At 45.5% G+C, this 16396-nt stretch overlaps 1 protein-coding gene across 1 annotated transcript in view; it reads left to right on the forward strand.

Moving 5' to 3' along the window:
- The first annotated feature begins 307 nt into the window (after window positions 1-307).
- Window positions 308-16396, forward strand: part of DAP (death associated protein) — a 126372-nt gene continuing 110283 nt past the window's right edge. The window contains exon 1 of the mRNA XM_073678360.1: window positions 308-527. Coding sequence (XP_073534461.1) covers window positions 473-527 — 55 coding nt within the window. The 5' untranslated portion in view covers window positions 308-472. The remainder of the gene's footprint in view (window positions 528-16396) is intronic.

The following is a 16396-nucleotide window of genomic DNA, read 5'->3' on the forward strand; positions in this document are numbered from 1 at the left end:
GGGTTGTAGCGATGTCACACGTTTCTTTTTTTCAAATATCTTTATTTAGCTCCAAAAAGCATTCATTGATGTCCAAAAAGACATAAAAACGCATTAAAATCATGGCAAAATGCACATTTTTTCCGCAGTGTTTTTCCTGCCAATTGATGTAGAAACGCTGCAAAAATTTCTGCAATCAAATCTTGAATGTGCACATTGCCTAAGAAAAATCAAACAAAATAGACTGAATCTAACAGAACCGAGCAGACCACAGTGTGCACGAACTAAGTGTGGACTTTATGTGTTACTGATTATTTTCAATAAAGCTTGATGAGGGAGAAAAAAAAACAAGCGAGACGGTGGCGCCACGTAGACACGAGGGGAACATTGTGCGGGCGGGCGCTTCAGTCAGAAGCCTGGAAGAAGTGGGAAGGAGGAGAGGAGAGCTGGGCGGAGAATCGATTTAGGGTCTGCTGGGGAAAGCAAGCAAGTCATGTCCTCCCCTCCTAAAGAGAGAACGGACACCAAAGCTGGTCACCTACCTGCCGGTATGAGCGGGGTGTGCCGGGCTGAGTGAGTCGGGATGTGCCGGGGTAGTCGGGATGAGTCGGGCGGGTCTCCGTACAGGCCGAGTCGGAGTGCGCTGCCGTATGGCGAGAATGTTTTGCTGTATGAAGCTCTTGCTATGGCTGCACTCTGCTTATCGGGCGCCACCGGCTGCTGCAGCTCGTTCGGCTTTTTTAAGGGGGTGTTTGGGGTTAAAGGAGACTTCCCTAAACCAGCCTTCTACAGATGATGTTACTCTAATCTAGTAATGTGTTGCCATATGGGGTTGTGAAACTACAACTGCCAACATGCACTGACTGCACAGTTGCATGGATGCTGGGAGTTGCAGTTTTCTCTGCACCTGTAGGGCCCCAAGATGAAAACCAAAGATCAGACTGTTCACACTATGGGAAACTGTCAAGTTGTTCATATACAAACATCACAAGAATTGGTGGAAAATGTCTGCACTGGGACATCCATCTGCAAGTGTTGCATTAGGATTTGCCCAGGCTCCCTTGTTTACTGGTGCCAGGTTCAGACAGCAGTGTTAAAAAACAAATAGTGCTGTGACTGGCTCCATGTGCTTATCCTCAGGGTGGACGGGTGCTGTGCTTTTATTGCATGCATTATTCTGTTTTAAGTGGACTAAAGTAATCAGTGCTGCAATTTTTTTTCTTAAAGGGAATCTGTCACCCCCTGTTACCTATCAGACCGCTAATATGGGCCGTCTCCAGGTTTTTCTTGGCCCCGGGCGAAAAAGTCTTAGTAGGCCCCTTTAACACATACCACAATTCATGATGCACAGATACCACAGAGAAATATATATATATATATATATATATTAGTACAAGGACAAAGATTTCACTTCTCACATTACATGAGCGATAGCTATTGTAAATTCTACAAAAGCTCAGAAACCGGCAAATCGCTCCACACAGTATACTGGCCCTCATATAATGCCCCATGCAGGATTTCACCCCCCCTCGCTTTAAAATGCCCCATGCAGGATATCACCCCTCTTGCTTTAACCCTTTCGCAACCCTGGGATTTTCAGTTTTTGCATTTTCGTTTTTTTGCTCCCCTTGTTCCCAGAGCCATAGCCTTTTTATTTTTTGGTCAATATGGCCGTGTGAGGGCTTATTTTTTGCGGGATGAGTTGTACTTTTCAACGCCATTACTAGTTTTACCATATCGTGTACGGGAAAAAAATTCCAAGTGCGGTGAAATTGCAGAAAAAAAGTGCAATACTACAGATGTTTTTTATTTTTTTTTACCACGTTCACTGAATGCTAAAACTGACTTGCCATTATTATTCTCCAGGTCATTACGAGTTCGTAGACACCAAACATGTATAGTTTTTTTTTTATTTAAGTAGCGAAAAAAAAATCCAAAGTTTACTAAAAAAAACGCCTTTTTTCTGGGGCTGGGTGAGAGCTTATTTTTTGCGCGCCGAGCTTAAGTTTTTATTGATACCATTTTGGGGTAGATCCGATGTTTTGATCGCCCGTTATTGCATTTTTGTGCTATTTTGCGGCGACCAAAAAAATTCTGGGGTTTAGAATTTTTTCTCGTTACGCCGTTTACCGATCGGATTAATTCGTTTTTATATTGATCGGGCGATTCTGAACGCGGCGATACCAAATATGTGTATATGTTTGTTTTTTTTATTTAGTTTGATTGGTGCGAAAGGGGGGTGATTTAAACTTTTATATTTTTTTAATTGTTTTTAATATTTTTAAACATTTTTTTTTTTCACTTCTTGCTTCTATAGTCTCCATAGGAGACTAGAAGCAGCACTTGTCTGATCGCCTCTGCTACACAGAGATGATCAGCAGATCACCTCTGTGTAGCAGAAATGGACCTGTGCTATGAGCGCCGACCACTAGGTGGCGCTCATAGCGACCAGCTCATGACAACCACTGGAGTCTGCTGCAGACCCAGGGTTGTCATGCCCACCCATCGGTGACCTGCGATCATGTGACTTGTTCACCGATGGGCGGGGTAAGTGACGCGCATCCATTTTACGCAAGTTAAATGCCGCTGTCAGAGATTGACAGCGGCATTTAACATGTTAACAGCCGCGGGTGGATCGCCATTCCCCTCACGGCTGTTGCGGCACATGTCAGCTGTAATAATCAGCTGACATGTGCCCGGTTCAGTGTGGGCTCAGCGCCGGAGCCCTCACTGAACCGGGGGTTACAGCCTTGTGTGTACAATTACGGCACAGGCTTTAAGTTCATAGTAATGTAGGTTGAATAAAGACCTAGGTCCATCCAGTTCAACCTTCCTCCAGCAATTGCACATTTTGTCTAATTAAACATAACATTGTGGGTTACAGTTAATTGAGTAAATTATCCAGCCTTTTTTTGAAAGCTGTTCTAGCATCTGCCATCACTACTTTTTGTGGTAGGGCATTCCACAATCTGACTGTAAAGAACCCTTTCCTGTTTAGGTGTCGGAGTTGACTTTCTTACATCCGTAATGAGTGCCCTCTGGTCCTTAGTGTAGTCTTTGGAAGGAATAAGTCATGTGCTAGTCCTTTGTACTGACCACACATATATTTATACATGTAAATGAGATCTCCTCTGAGACGTCTTTTTTATAAACTAAACAAGCTCAACTTTTTCAACCTCTCATCCCGTGTAATAATCTAACTGCCCGCCTTTGAACGGTCTAACTTCTGAATATCCTTTTTAAAATTTGGAGCCCAAAACTAGATTCAATATTCCAGATGTGGCTTCACCAGTGATTTATAGAAGGGGTAACAGTGCATTAGGATTGCAGGATTTTATTTCTCTTTGTATACATCCTAAAATCTTGTTTGCTTTTGCGGCTGCTGCTTGACATTGAGTACTGCTGCTCAGCTTACTTGTAACCAGAATACCCAAATCCTTCTCCTGTTCTGTAGTGCCGCGTATACTCCCATTTAATGTGTATGCAGCAATAGGATTACTCCGTCCTAGGTGCATTACTCTACATTTATCTACATTAAACCTCATCAGGCAAGTGTTTGCCCATTCAGTCATCTTATCCAGATCGTTCTACAATATCGCAACGTCAAGATCAGATTTTAATATCCTACATAGTTTGGTGTCAACAAAAACTGACACTTTACTCTCAATCCATTTCCCAAGGTCACAAATAAAGAGGTTAAAAAGAATGGGTCCTAGCATAGATCCCTGCGGTACCCCACTGCTGATTATATCCCATTTAAAGAACGTAACATTTATGACTGTTTCCCATCATTTAGCAAATTTCTTACCAATCTGCATAGATGTCCAAGTCCTTACTTCTGTAGCTTCAGTATAAGGCGGTTATGTGGTACAGCATCAAATGCCTTTTGATTATTTAAGTGTCAATTTGCCAGTAACTGTCTGCAGACTCCATGATGCATTTGGAGAGCCCCCACCCCAAAAGCGATCCCATATTGGAAATTACATCCCTTGAGGAATTAATTTAGGGGTGTGAGGAGCATCTTAACCCCATCTTGACTCCCCATCTCTCTTGACAAACCCCTTCTCTGACAACCTTTGAAAAGGCCATGATCACTTATTTTCTGGGATCTAATGATTGATGACCTATCGACTGGATCAGACTAAAATAGATATTGCTGCAGTCAGAAGTAGCAAAGTACAAGCAGAAGAAAACAACTTAGTGGATGCAGACAAGTACAGCGCTTTTTCTCCCATTAAAGTAGATGTACTGAAATAACTTGTCAGTTGTCACTAATCACTGCGCCCCACTGTGTGTGAAGACCTTTTCATAATATTTTTTTATTTAGGAATCAGCACAATAACAATTTCTCATTTTAATAAATTCTCTAAAATTTGGACTGTAGTACTTAAAGCTCACCATTTGTGCCCTTGTGAAGACAGTCAATGCCAAGTGCAGGGTTATTCTCCTTCAGTTGTTTCGCACGTACTTCAGTCATGGTTTGAATGGGGTTCATACCACTGTTCTCTGCAAGTGACATTGGGATAGCTTCCAAAGCATCAGCAAAAGCTTGCATTGCGTACTGCTCCAATGATGGACACTTGTCTGCAGCTTGGCAAAGGGGTTAAAATGCCCCATGCAGGATATCACCCCTCTCGCTTTAAAATGCCCCGTGCAGGATATCACCCCCCCCCCCTCTTTATAATGCCCCGTGCAGGATGTCACCCCCCCATATTATGCCCCATGCCTCCATACATTTAAAAAAATAAATAAAAAAAAATCAAATACTCGCTTCACTCCTCCTCAACTGCTGCCACTGCTCAGGTCTGGACTCTGGCTTCGTCCCGCTCTTCTCTCCCTGTGACTGCTCAGGGGAGGGCGCGGTGGAAAGACGTCACAGGGAGCGCACAGCAAGAAGACAGCGGAGGCACGGGGAGAGGTAAGTATCCTGCTGCCGGGGCCCTGAGCAAGCAGGGGATAAGGGTGGGCTCTGGCACCGCTCTCCTCTGACCATAGCCCGGCGGGGTGCCCGCCTGCTCAGGGCACTGGCAGTTGCCCGGGTTCTGACACCGGCCCTGTATGGGCATACAGGTGATAGAAATGTGAATCTATACCTACCTGTATGCCTTGTATTAGAGGTTTGGTTGCTTTGTAATAGCTTTTTATTAAATTAGCTTTGGCAAGCTTCGCGTCTGGGGACGCCAAGAAATAGCCGCCTACTAGCTTTGTTTCCATACTCACCCCACCTCCCCTGCACGTCACAGGCCCTGTGATGTGCAGTTCTCGGCCGGATCCCGCGTCTGGGCAGTTTCCCCTGTAATGACGGCGCTCTTCTTCCTGACGTCTGTGTAGCGTTGTGCAGCAGGAAACTTGTGCGCAGGCGCTGGGAAGACAGGGTGACTCACCAGCGCCTGTGCACAAGTTTCCTGCTCCACGAGGCTACACAGACGGCAGGGATTACTGTTCATATGGAAATGAAGCTAATAGGCGGGGATTTCTTGGCGTCCCATACAATATATGGGGCAATTCACTGATTGAGGACCTCAAGACTCCGTATATTAGAGTCCACTAAATTGCATTTTATCACTGACTTGGGTGGACTCAAAATAATATTTAAAATATAACCTTTATTTTTCTTACAATTAAAATAAAATTCCACTGTACTTTTAGAGCAGTCTTATCCAGTCTATTCATTAATTTAATTACACCTGGATCTTAAAGTGAAAAAATGCACCATCACTTAAATTGAATTTCCTAAATATGTCCCTTTGATATCTTATCTAATATATATAATTGTCTTATCCCGTCTGTCTGTCCAGGAAATCCCGTGTCGCTCATTGGTCCGGCCGCGGCCAATCAGCGACGCAGGATTTCAGAAAAAAGATGGCGGCCGTTAGCGGCTCATCTGCCGGACGGAGGTCAGCGGCGATGCAGCCGGGAGATGAGCGGCGCTAGCAGCAGAACTACCCCGACCGGCGGCGCCGCTGACCTCCATGCGGCTAACGTCGGGAGATCAGCTGCTACGACCGCTGATCTCCCGACGGCAAGAGTGAACGGAGGACCGGGGAGCAGCCGCTCATCTCCCAGCTGCTCGCAGCGGAAGTACCCGCACAGGCAGCGCCACTCCCTGGTCCTCACTAATACAATGCTGATTGGTCGCGGCCGGCAGCTGCGACCAATCAGCGATTTGGGCGCCAAATTTAAACTCGCTCTCCAGTACTCACACGGTTCGCTGATTGGTTGCCGGCCGCGACTAATCAGCATTATTGGCGCCAAATTTAAACACCGCTTTGCTGATTGGTCGCGATTAATCAGCATTATTGGCGCCAAATTTAAACCCCGCTCTGCTGATTAGTCGCTACCGCCGGCCGTGACCAATCAGCGATATAGGAGCCAAATTTAAACACCGCTTTGCTGATTGGTCGCGATTAATCAGCATTATTGGCGCCAAATTTAAACCCCGCTCTGCTGATTAGTCGCTACCGCCGGCCGTGACCAATCAGCGATATAGGAGCCAAATTTAAACACCGCTTTGCTGATTGGTCGCGATTAATCAGCATTATTGGCGCCAAATTTAAACCCCGCTCTGCTGATTAGTCGCTACCGCCGGCCGTGACCAATCAGCGATATAGGAGCCAAATTTAAACACCGCTTTGCTGATTGGTTGCGGTTGCCGGCTGCAACCAATCACCGATTTTGGCGTCAAATTTAAACACCGCTCTGCTGATTGCGCCCGGTCGGCCGCATACATATTCTAGAATACCCAATGCGTTAGAATCGGGCCACCATCTAGTACAGCATAATCATCTGCTGGATACTATCTATTAAACATCCTAATCTTTTTTTTAATGTAGTCATATACTATTGCGCTTTGCCCTGTATTGCTCCAACTCATAGGTTACTTTGGGACATATCTAAGGAAGAGGAGGATAATAAACTTTTTACTAAATCACTCACTCCTCACACAGATAATGCAGTATTGTATTGTGATTATAAAGTGCTCGCTCCTATTACAGTCATTTAATCCATTGTTCCCAACTATAATTCAGCTGATAATATTAGTGACTCATGTAGTGACTAATACATCGTAAGTGTAACTACTGTCACCTTGCATAGATTTCCACCGTCCCTTAATAGCACCGTAAGGCTGCGTGCCCACTATGCGTTTTTCAAGCGTCTTTGCCACGGAATTTCCGCAGCGAAAACGCTTAAAAAACACTTGGTAATACGTGTCCCATTGTCCCCAATGATAATCCGCTTGTGCTGTGCACATCCTGCGGAAATTTCCGCTGCGGATTATCGTTGCAGAAAAATACGCAGCATATCCATTAATTTTGTGGACACGCAGCGTAATTGCCGCCATTGATTGCATTGCATCGCTTAATATCCGCATGACTACATGTGCACATGCGGATATTAAGCGATTAAATGTGCGGATGGTACCCGGGTCTGGAGAAGAGGAGACTCTCCTCCAGAGCCGGGTACCATAGTACCTGTTAAAAAAAAAAGAATTTAAAATAAAAAATAAACATTATACTTACCTTCCTATGTCCCCCGGTCTCCTGTATGATGCCTCCGGTCTCTTGTACGACTCGTGATGGTCTAAAAGGACCTGCGGTGACATCATTTAGTCATGTGACGGGTCACGCGACCACAGACGTTAGCGGTCGCATGACCTGTCACATGACTAAATTATGTCACCGCAGGTCCTTTTAGACCATCGCGAGCCGTACAAGAGACCGGAGGCAGCGGAGAAAAGACCGCGGGACATAGGAAGGTAAGTATAATGTTTATCTTTTATTTTTTACCATTTTTATTCTTTTTTTTTAACTATTAACTTGGTCACACTATATAAATCCATGCCGGTTTCATGGATTTATATAGTGTGACCAAGTTGTCAAGCACTTTTCCAAGTGATGCTAAAATCGCTTGGAAAGCGCTTGTCAACCCGCATGCGGAAATGCATGTGAAAAACACTTGACAAACGCTTCTACCTGGCAGGAAAAATGGATGTAAAATCCGCATGCTTTTTTCCTGCCAGGGAGATGTAGAAAAAATCTGCTGCATTTCTGCATTGTGGGCACTTAGCATGATTGTATATTCAGGCTATGTGCCCACGATGCAGAAATGCTCAGGATTTTTTCCTGAGCGTTTCTACATCTCCCTGACAGAAAAAACGCATGCGGATTGTACATGCATTTTTCCTGCCAGGGACAAGCGGATGTGAAGTGTTCTTCACATGCATTTCCGCATGCGGGTTGACAAGCGCTTTCCAAGCGATTTTAGCATCACTTGGAAAGTGCTTGTCAACTTGGTCACACTATATAAATCCATCCAAACGGCATGGATTTATATACTGTGACCTTTAAAGAATGTTAAAAAATAAAAAACATAAATCTATACTTAACTTCCGATGGCTCCCGGAGTCTTGCTTCGCCCTGTCCTGGCTTGCCGGCAGCTCGCGGTACACTACACTGAAGGACCTGCCGTCACATGACTGATGTCAGCGCAGGTCCTTCAGTTCACCTCGATCTGCCGGCAAGTGAAGACAAGGAGACCGGGGGCCATCAGAAGGTAAATATCATATTGATTTTTTTATTTTATTCTTGTTTTTCACAGGTTCTGTGGTACCCAGGTCCGGAGGAGAGTCTCCTGTCCTCCACACTCGGGTACCATGCGCACATTGAAATGCTTGGATTCCGCATGTACAGATCCAGTGATGCAGAATCCAAGCGTTCCAATGAAAGTCAATGGCGGCGAAAACGCAGCGCTTCCGCAAAACAATTGGTAGCGCTGCTTTTTTTTCCGCAATGATAACCCGCAGCGGAAATTTCCGCAGCATGTTCATTGGGGAACATGACAGGCCTTCTACCATGTGTTTTTAAAGCGTTTCTGCAGCGTTTTTGCCGCTGCGGAAACGCTTAAAAAACGCATCGTGGACACACAGCCTCAAAGCTTACTGCACTCTGTTAGCCACAGCAATCATCACTGCTGCTAATGAACCAGGATTCTCTTATTACACATTCCCTGCCTAGTGTTCATAGATTTATTACATCTCAACACGTTTCACCCACGCTGTTTGTGGGCACATCAGAAGGTTATGTTTTAATAGAACAGTCTCATAGCTGCAATTTTCACAAGAGCTCTGTCTCCCGGCTTGCATCCTAGCAATATATGGGGCCCATACAGGATGGAGTGTTATATGGGGCCCAGTATCCAGGAAGGAGCATTATATGGGGGCCCAGTATCCAGGATGGAGCATTATATGGGGGCCCAGTATCCAGGATGGAGCATTATATGGGGCCCAGGATCCAGGATGGAGCATTATATGGAGGCCCAGGATCCAGGATGGAGCATTATATGGGGGCCCAGGATCCAGGATGGAGCATTATATGGGGGCCCAGGATCCAGGATGGAGCATTATATGGGGGCCCAGGATCCAGGATGGAGCATTATATGGGGGCCCAGGATCCAGGATGGAGCATTATATGGGGGCCCAGGATCCAGGATGGAGCATTATATGGGGGCCCAGGATCCAGGATGGAGCATTATATGGGGGCCCAGGATCCAGGATGGAGCATTATATGGGGGCCTAGGATCCAGGAGGGAGCATTATATGGGGGCCTAGGATCCAGGAGGGAGCATTATATGGGGGCCCAGGATCCAGGAGGGAGCATTATATGGGGGCCCAGTATTCTGTGGCCTGCTCCCAGCTGCTAACAACTGCCAGTTCCCTGATATCTGCTTGTATTCAGTTCTAGATAAGGGAGCGTGGACTGCTCCATGATCTAGGACTGCACAAAATGAGATATTATCAGGGGTCTTGCTGCTCCTAGCAGCGGGGAGCAGTCCACGGCCCCTGATGTGTGAAATAACCTCCCATAAGGGAGGGGGAGCAGCCCCAGCATCACAGAATTACAAGTGTGAGGATGGAAAATGGCACTATTAATGTTATCCTAATAGTCTATGAAGGTATGAGCATTAGGGTAGTTTATCTACCCGGAGTACCCCTTTAAAAACAGCGAGTGAAATGTTTTTCCTCACAAAAATAATTTGAGATCCCATGCTGTCCTGTCTGTATACTCTTTTACTTCCTCCCCTGGACAGGACTTGTGCGCATTGGTCTTAATGAAGGTCTTGCTGGAGTATTATTCGCCTAATTGATCAAAAGGTGCACACTGCATAATTAATTTGGCACATTTTCTCAGTGGTGTACATCTTACCTGAAATGTTATTCCACTCAAGGATTAGAGTAGCATTTCTGATGGGTGTGTGTGGGGATCCACCACTTTGCAGAATTTGACAGGCGGTGAGCAGCGACACCCTGTCCTGCCCCAACTCTGCTCATTACAGCTGAACTGCTTTTAAAGAACTCCACTACTGTGCTCCTTCAATGTCTGACCACATGCAGGGCCTCGGCTTGAATTATGGGCAAGCAAGCGCCAGTGTCTGACTGGAGATCACAGGGCTCACCATCCATTTACTATCGAAATAAGAAAGGCTAAAGTCTGCAGTAAACAGGAGGACCGCGCTGTGTATATTAAGATAAAGCATATGACACAAAATATCAGATATTTTTCATTTTTCCCCTTCTCCCATGACAGCACCACCTGAGAGAGAGTATCCGCCCACCAAGGACAGGAACCTACTGAATAAAAAGGCGGTACCTCTCTCCCGCATCAGTTTTGGTTCCTGTCCTTGATGGGAGCCTCTCTAGGTGGTGCCTTGCATACCTGATCGTGGGCTCCCGGGATCGATGCGTCCTGAAGGCCGCGAAGAAGCAGCAGATGGGCCCTCTGTATTCAGCCCCATCTTGCTGGCGCCTGGGTCTGCGTGCGGGGGGGGCACCTTTCGGGGGCCTCTCCCGCGTGCACCGGGTCCTGCGGCCTGGGCTGCGCACGCACGGAGGTCCGTGGCTGGGCGCGGCTGAAGCCGCTGGGTCTGCTCACGCGCAGGAGGGATCTTGCGGCAAAACGTGCCAGCTGGTGGGATATAATAATTAAAAAGAAAAAAAAAAAAAAGGAAAATGGAAGAGAGAAAGAGAGAGCACGCTGCCGCCCGGAAAGGGGGCCAAAGGGGCTGGAGCCTCCATTTATTTTATAGAGATGGGAAGCTGACAAGATGGCGGTGTCTGCATCCCCTTCATTTATGAGTGAGGAGCCGCAGTCACCTGGGCAGCCGCAGGAAGAACAGCAGCAGCCACAGCCACCTAAGCAACGTAAGCAGCTCAAGCAGCATGTAAAACAACCTATCCAGCAACGCCAGGAGTCTTCCCATCATCAGAGCCACAGTAGTGGGAGCAGTACGAGTTCTGGCAGAACAGGTCAGAAAAAATCGGCTCGCGAGTCCACCTCTGCCAGATGGGATCGTTCATGCGAATGGCAACCACTGTCTCCGGTACCCTAGTCTGAACGGCAGTGTGGTGAGTGATCTTCGTGAAAGTTCACCTTAGTAATGTGCTCTTCTGTTTTATCTTTTTTCGTTTCTTTCTGTCTTTGGTAGGAACCTAAAAAGAGTAGTTCTAAGAACAACAATAAGGAGTGTGCATTATGTAGAGTTAGCCTTCCCAGCTCCTACAGTAAGAACTTTTTGCTCAGCTTTTATCCAGAAGACTATAGCAGAGGAGTCCCCTAGCTTCTCTATGGACCGTAATACCTTAATCCAGATGGAAGTTAGGGATTCCTTAACCCCTTAATAACATCTGACGTACTAATACGCGTCTGTGCCCTGGGACTTAAGAGCCAGACCCGTATTAGTACGTCATCGCGATCGCGCGCGCACACAGGCTGTGCGGGCGCGATCGCCGCCTGGTGTCAGCTGATTGTCACAGCTGACACCCGGTACTATGTGCAGGGAGCGGTCTTGCACCGCTCCCAGCACATTAACCCCTGCGATGCTGCGATCGAAGTCGATTGCGGGGGCAAGGGGAGGTGATCGCCGATACTCACCTCCTCTTCCGGCTTCCAGCGCAGTCTGCAAAGGCTTCCCGGGTGTTGCCATGACGACCCGATGTCGTCATGACAACATCCGGGTCACCAGACAGCAGGAAGATTGTTTGGACATGCGCAGTGCATCTCCAAACAATCTTCACACTGTGCACCGCTGATAGCCTGCATGGCATAGGGATGGTGCTGCATTCCTGTGCCATGCAGGCGATCAGAGAAAAAAAAGTGAAAGTCCCAGAGTGGGACAAAGTAATAAAGTCTATAAACTGTCTGAAAGTGGGGAAAAAAAAAAATAAAAAATTGCACAAATATAAAAAAAAAAATAAAAAAAATAATCCACCAAAAATAAAAATATAATGTACCCATCAATAAATATTATTATAAAAAAAAACAAACAAAAAAAAACAATAAAAGTACACATATTTGGTATCGCCGCGTCCGGAACAACCTGACCTATAAAACTGCCCCACTAGTTAACCCCTTCAGTGAACACGGTAAAAAAAAAAAAAAAAAAAACCGAAGCAAAAACAATGCTTTATCACCATACCGCCAAACAAAAAGTGGAATAACACGCGATCAAAAAGACGCATATAAATAAAAATGGTACCCCTGAAAACGTCATCTCGTCCTGCAAAAAACAAGCCGCCATACAGCTCCATCAGCCGAAAAATATAAAAGTTATAGCTCTCAGAATAAAGCGATGCTAAAAAATATTTTTTTCTATAAAATAGCTTTTATTGTGTATAAGCGCCAAAACATAGAAAAATGATACAAATGTGGTACCGCTGTAAACGTACTGACCCAAAGAATAAAGCTACCTCATCAATTTTACCACACGCGGAACAGAATAAAAAAAAAAAAAAATTCCTGAATTGTTGGTTTTTGTTTATTCTGCCTTCCAAAAATCGGAATAGAAAGCGATCTGAAAATGGCACCAATAACAACGTCAAGTCATCCCGCAAAAAACGAGCCGTCACATGACTGTCTGCCAAAATCTGGAAAAATTATAGCTCTCAAAATATGGCGATGCAAAAACTAGATTTTCCAAAAAATGCGTCTTTTAGTGTGACACAGCTGTCAGTCATAAAAGCCCCATATGATTCTGGCATTGCTGTAATCACACCGACCTGAAGAATAAAGTCGTCTAATCACTTATACCGCACAAGGAACGGCGTCAAAAATAAACTCTTGGGCTAGGGTTGTGCTGGGGCTAGGGTTGTGCTGGCGCTAGGGTTGTGCTGGCGCTAGGGTTGTGCTGGCGCTAGGGTTGTGCTGGGGCTAGGGCTGGGGTTGGGATTTTTTTCAAAAGTAAGAAAAAAAGATGACGATATGGCGACTAGTGTTGAGCGCAAGTGCTCGCTACTTGAGTTTGCATCGGGTGCTCTGGTATGCATGGAGTATCATGGGTATTTGAGTGACATGCTCGAGTCTCTGCCCCATATGCTTCGCGGCCAAAAAAACTTTACAGGGATTGCCTGCCATGCACGAGCGATCCCCGCATGTTTTTTTTTTGGGTGTCTAATAACCGTGAAACATGCGGAGCAGGGACTCGAGCATGTCACTCGAGCACACGCTGTACATGGTGCATACCTGAGTACCCGATGCAAACTCAAGTAGCGAGCACTTGCGCTCAAGAATAATGACAACTTATTCAATATGATGACCTAATGTAAACAAATTCTGTGGCCGTACCTCTGGGTTCAAAATGTTCACTATACACCTTAATAAAATCCTTGAGGGGTATAGTTTCCAAAATGGGGACACTTGTGGGGGAGCTCCACTGTTTAGGCACATCACGGGCTCTCCAAACGCGACATGGTGTCCGCTAACTAATTGAATGGAAAATCGGCTCAAATTGTTAGTGGACGCCATGTTGCGTTTGGAGAGCCCCTGTGTGCCCAAACATTGGAGCTCCCCCACAAGTGACCCCATTTTGGAAACTAGACCCCCCAAGGCACCTATCTAGATGCATAGTGAGCACTTGGAACCCCCAGATGCTTCACAAATTGATTCGTAAAAATGAAAAAGTGAAAAAAAAACAACACTTTTTCATTTTTACGAATCAATTTGTGAAGCACCTGGGGGTTCCAAGTGCTCACTATGCATCTAGATAGGTGCCTTGGGGGGTCTAGTTTCCAAAATGGGGTCACTTGTGGGGGAGCTCCAAAGTTTGGGCACACAGGGGCTCTCCAAATGCAACATGGTGTCCGCTAACAATTTGAGCCGACATTTTGTTAGCGGATATCATGTTGCATTTGGAGAGTCCCTGTGTGCCCAAACATTGGAGCTCCCCCACAAGTGACCCCATTTTGGAAACTAGACCCCCCCAAGGCACCTATCTAGATGCATAGTGAGCACTTGGAACCCCCAGGTGCTTCACAAATTGATTCATAAAAATGAAAAAGTGTTTGTTTTGTTTTTTTCACTTTCATTTTTACGAATCAATTTGTGAAGCACCTGGGGATTCCAAGTGCTCACTATGCATCTAGAAAGGTGCCTTGGGGGGTCTAGTTTCCAAAATGGGGTCACTTGTGGGGGAGCTCCAAAGTTTGGGCACACAGGGGCTCTCCAAACACAACACGGCGTCCGCTAATTATTCAAGCAAATTTTACAATCAAAAAGTCAAATGGCGCTCCTTCCCTTCCGAGCCCTGCCGTGCGCCCAAACAGTGTTTTTTCCCCAAATATTGGGTATCTGCGTGCCCAGGGGAAATTGCACAACAAATTTTGGGGTCCATTTTTTCTTGTTACCCCTGTGAAAATAAAAAAATTGGGTCTAAAGTAACATTTTTGTGAAAAAAGTTAAATGTTCATTTTTTTCTTCCACATTCAAAAAATTCCTGTGAAGCACCTGAAGGGTTAATAAAGTTCATGAATGTGGTTTTGAGCACCTTGAGGGGTGCAGTTTTTAGAATGGTGTCACTTTTGGGTATTTTCTGTCATAAAGACCTCTCAAAGTGACTTCAAATGTGATGTGGTCCCTAAAAAAATGGTTTTGTAAATTTTGTTGGAAAAATGAGAAATCGCTGGTCAACTTTTAACCCTTATAGCTCCCTAACAAAAAAAAATTTTGGTTCCAAAATTGTGCTGATGTAAAGTAGACATGTGGGAAATGTTATTTATTAACTCTTTTGTGTGACATATCTCTCTGATTTCAGGGCTTAAAAATTCATATTTTGAAAATTGCAAAATTTTCAAAATTTTCGCCAAATTTCCGTTTTTTTTCACAAATAAACGCAAGTAATATCGAAGAAATTTTTCCACAATCATGAAGTACAATATGTCACGAAAAAACAATCTCAGAATCAGGGGGATCCTTTGAAGCGTTCCAGAGTAATTACCTCATAAAGTGACAGTGGTCAGAATTGTAAAAATTGGCCTGGTCATTAATGTGCAAACCACCCTCGGGGCTTAAGGGGTTAAAGTACTTGACTTCACGTAAGAAGAAAATCAGAGACGGGTTACCTCTGACTCAGAAGAATCAGTAGAATCCCTTATCGCAAAAGAATCCCTTTCCCCCTCTGACCTCTCAACATCATCTTCATCAGAATCATCGGATGATGATGGAGGGGGTAGACCATGTTTTTCAGTAGACAATACAAGGAGACTAGTCAATTCTATTAGAGCGACCATGGGTATTGCCGATGCCATGGCCCCCAGAACGGTTTAGGATATCGTGTTCGGGGGCCAGGATCAGAAGAAGAGACGCACATTCCCAGTCAATGAGAGGATCAAAACTCTTATAAATAGGGGATGGAAAAAGCCAATAGGAAGGGCCAGCTGCCGCCTTCTTCTAAGCGGAGGTACCCTTTTGAGGAGGAGTATGCGGCTAAGTGGGACAAAACCCCGAAAATTGATGTGGCCTGGCCATCTCGAAATCCTCAAAGAGATCCACCCTACCTTTTGAGGATTTTGGGGCCCTCAAGGATCCGCTTGATAAAAAAGCTGAGTCTTTTCTAAAACAAAGCTGGGAGTCCTCAGTGGGGGCTCTGAAACCGGCAGTGGCGGCCACCTGTACCGCCAGGTCTATGATGAGCTGGCTGCAGCAATTAGAGGACCAGGTTAAAGGGAACGTCCCTTGGGATAAGATTCTGTCGGGTCTTCCTCTTATGCAGGGGGCGGCTGCATTTCTTGCGGATGCATCAGCAGATTGTTAGGCTGGCTGCCAGGTCAGCATCCTTTTCAATGCAGCCCGAAGGGCGTTATGGCTCAAGAGCTGGCCAGGAGATGTGCAGTCTAAATAAAAACTCTGCTCAATCCTATGTGAAGGGGACTTTCTTTTCGGAAAAGCCTTAGATGACGTCCTGGATAAGGCCGCAGACAAGAAACACTGTTTTCCTAATGTATCTGTTCCCCGTTATAAGACCTCCTTTCGGAAAAGGAAATATAATCGGAGTAAATTTTCCAGAGACCAAGGTAGTTGGAGAGATTAGAAGCCGAATAATAGAGGCTTCATATTTGTGGGTCCATCCTCCGAGAGTAAAAAAAAAAGCC

Source organism: Phyllobates terribilis, unplaced genomic scaffold (genome assembly GCF_046119375.1).
Source record: "Phyllobates terribilis strain yellow unplaced genomic scaffold, ASM4611937v1 Scaffold_4__5_contigs__length_816908805, whole genome shotgun sequence".
Lineage (NCBI taxonomy): Eukaryota > Metazoa > Chordata > Amphibia > Anura > Dendrobatidae > Phyllobates > Phyllobates terribilis.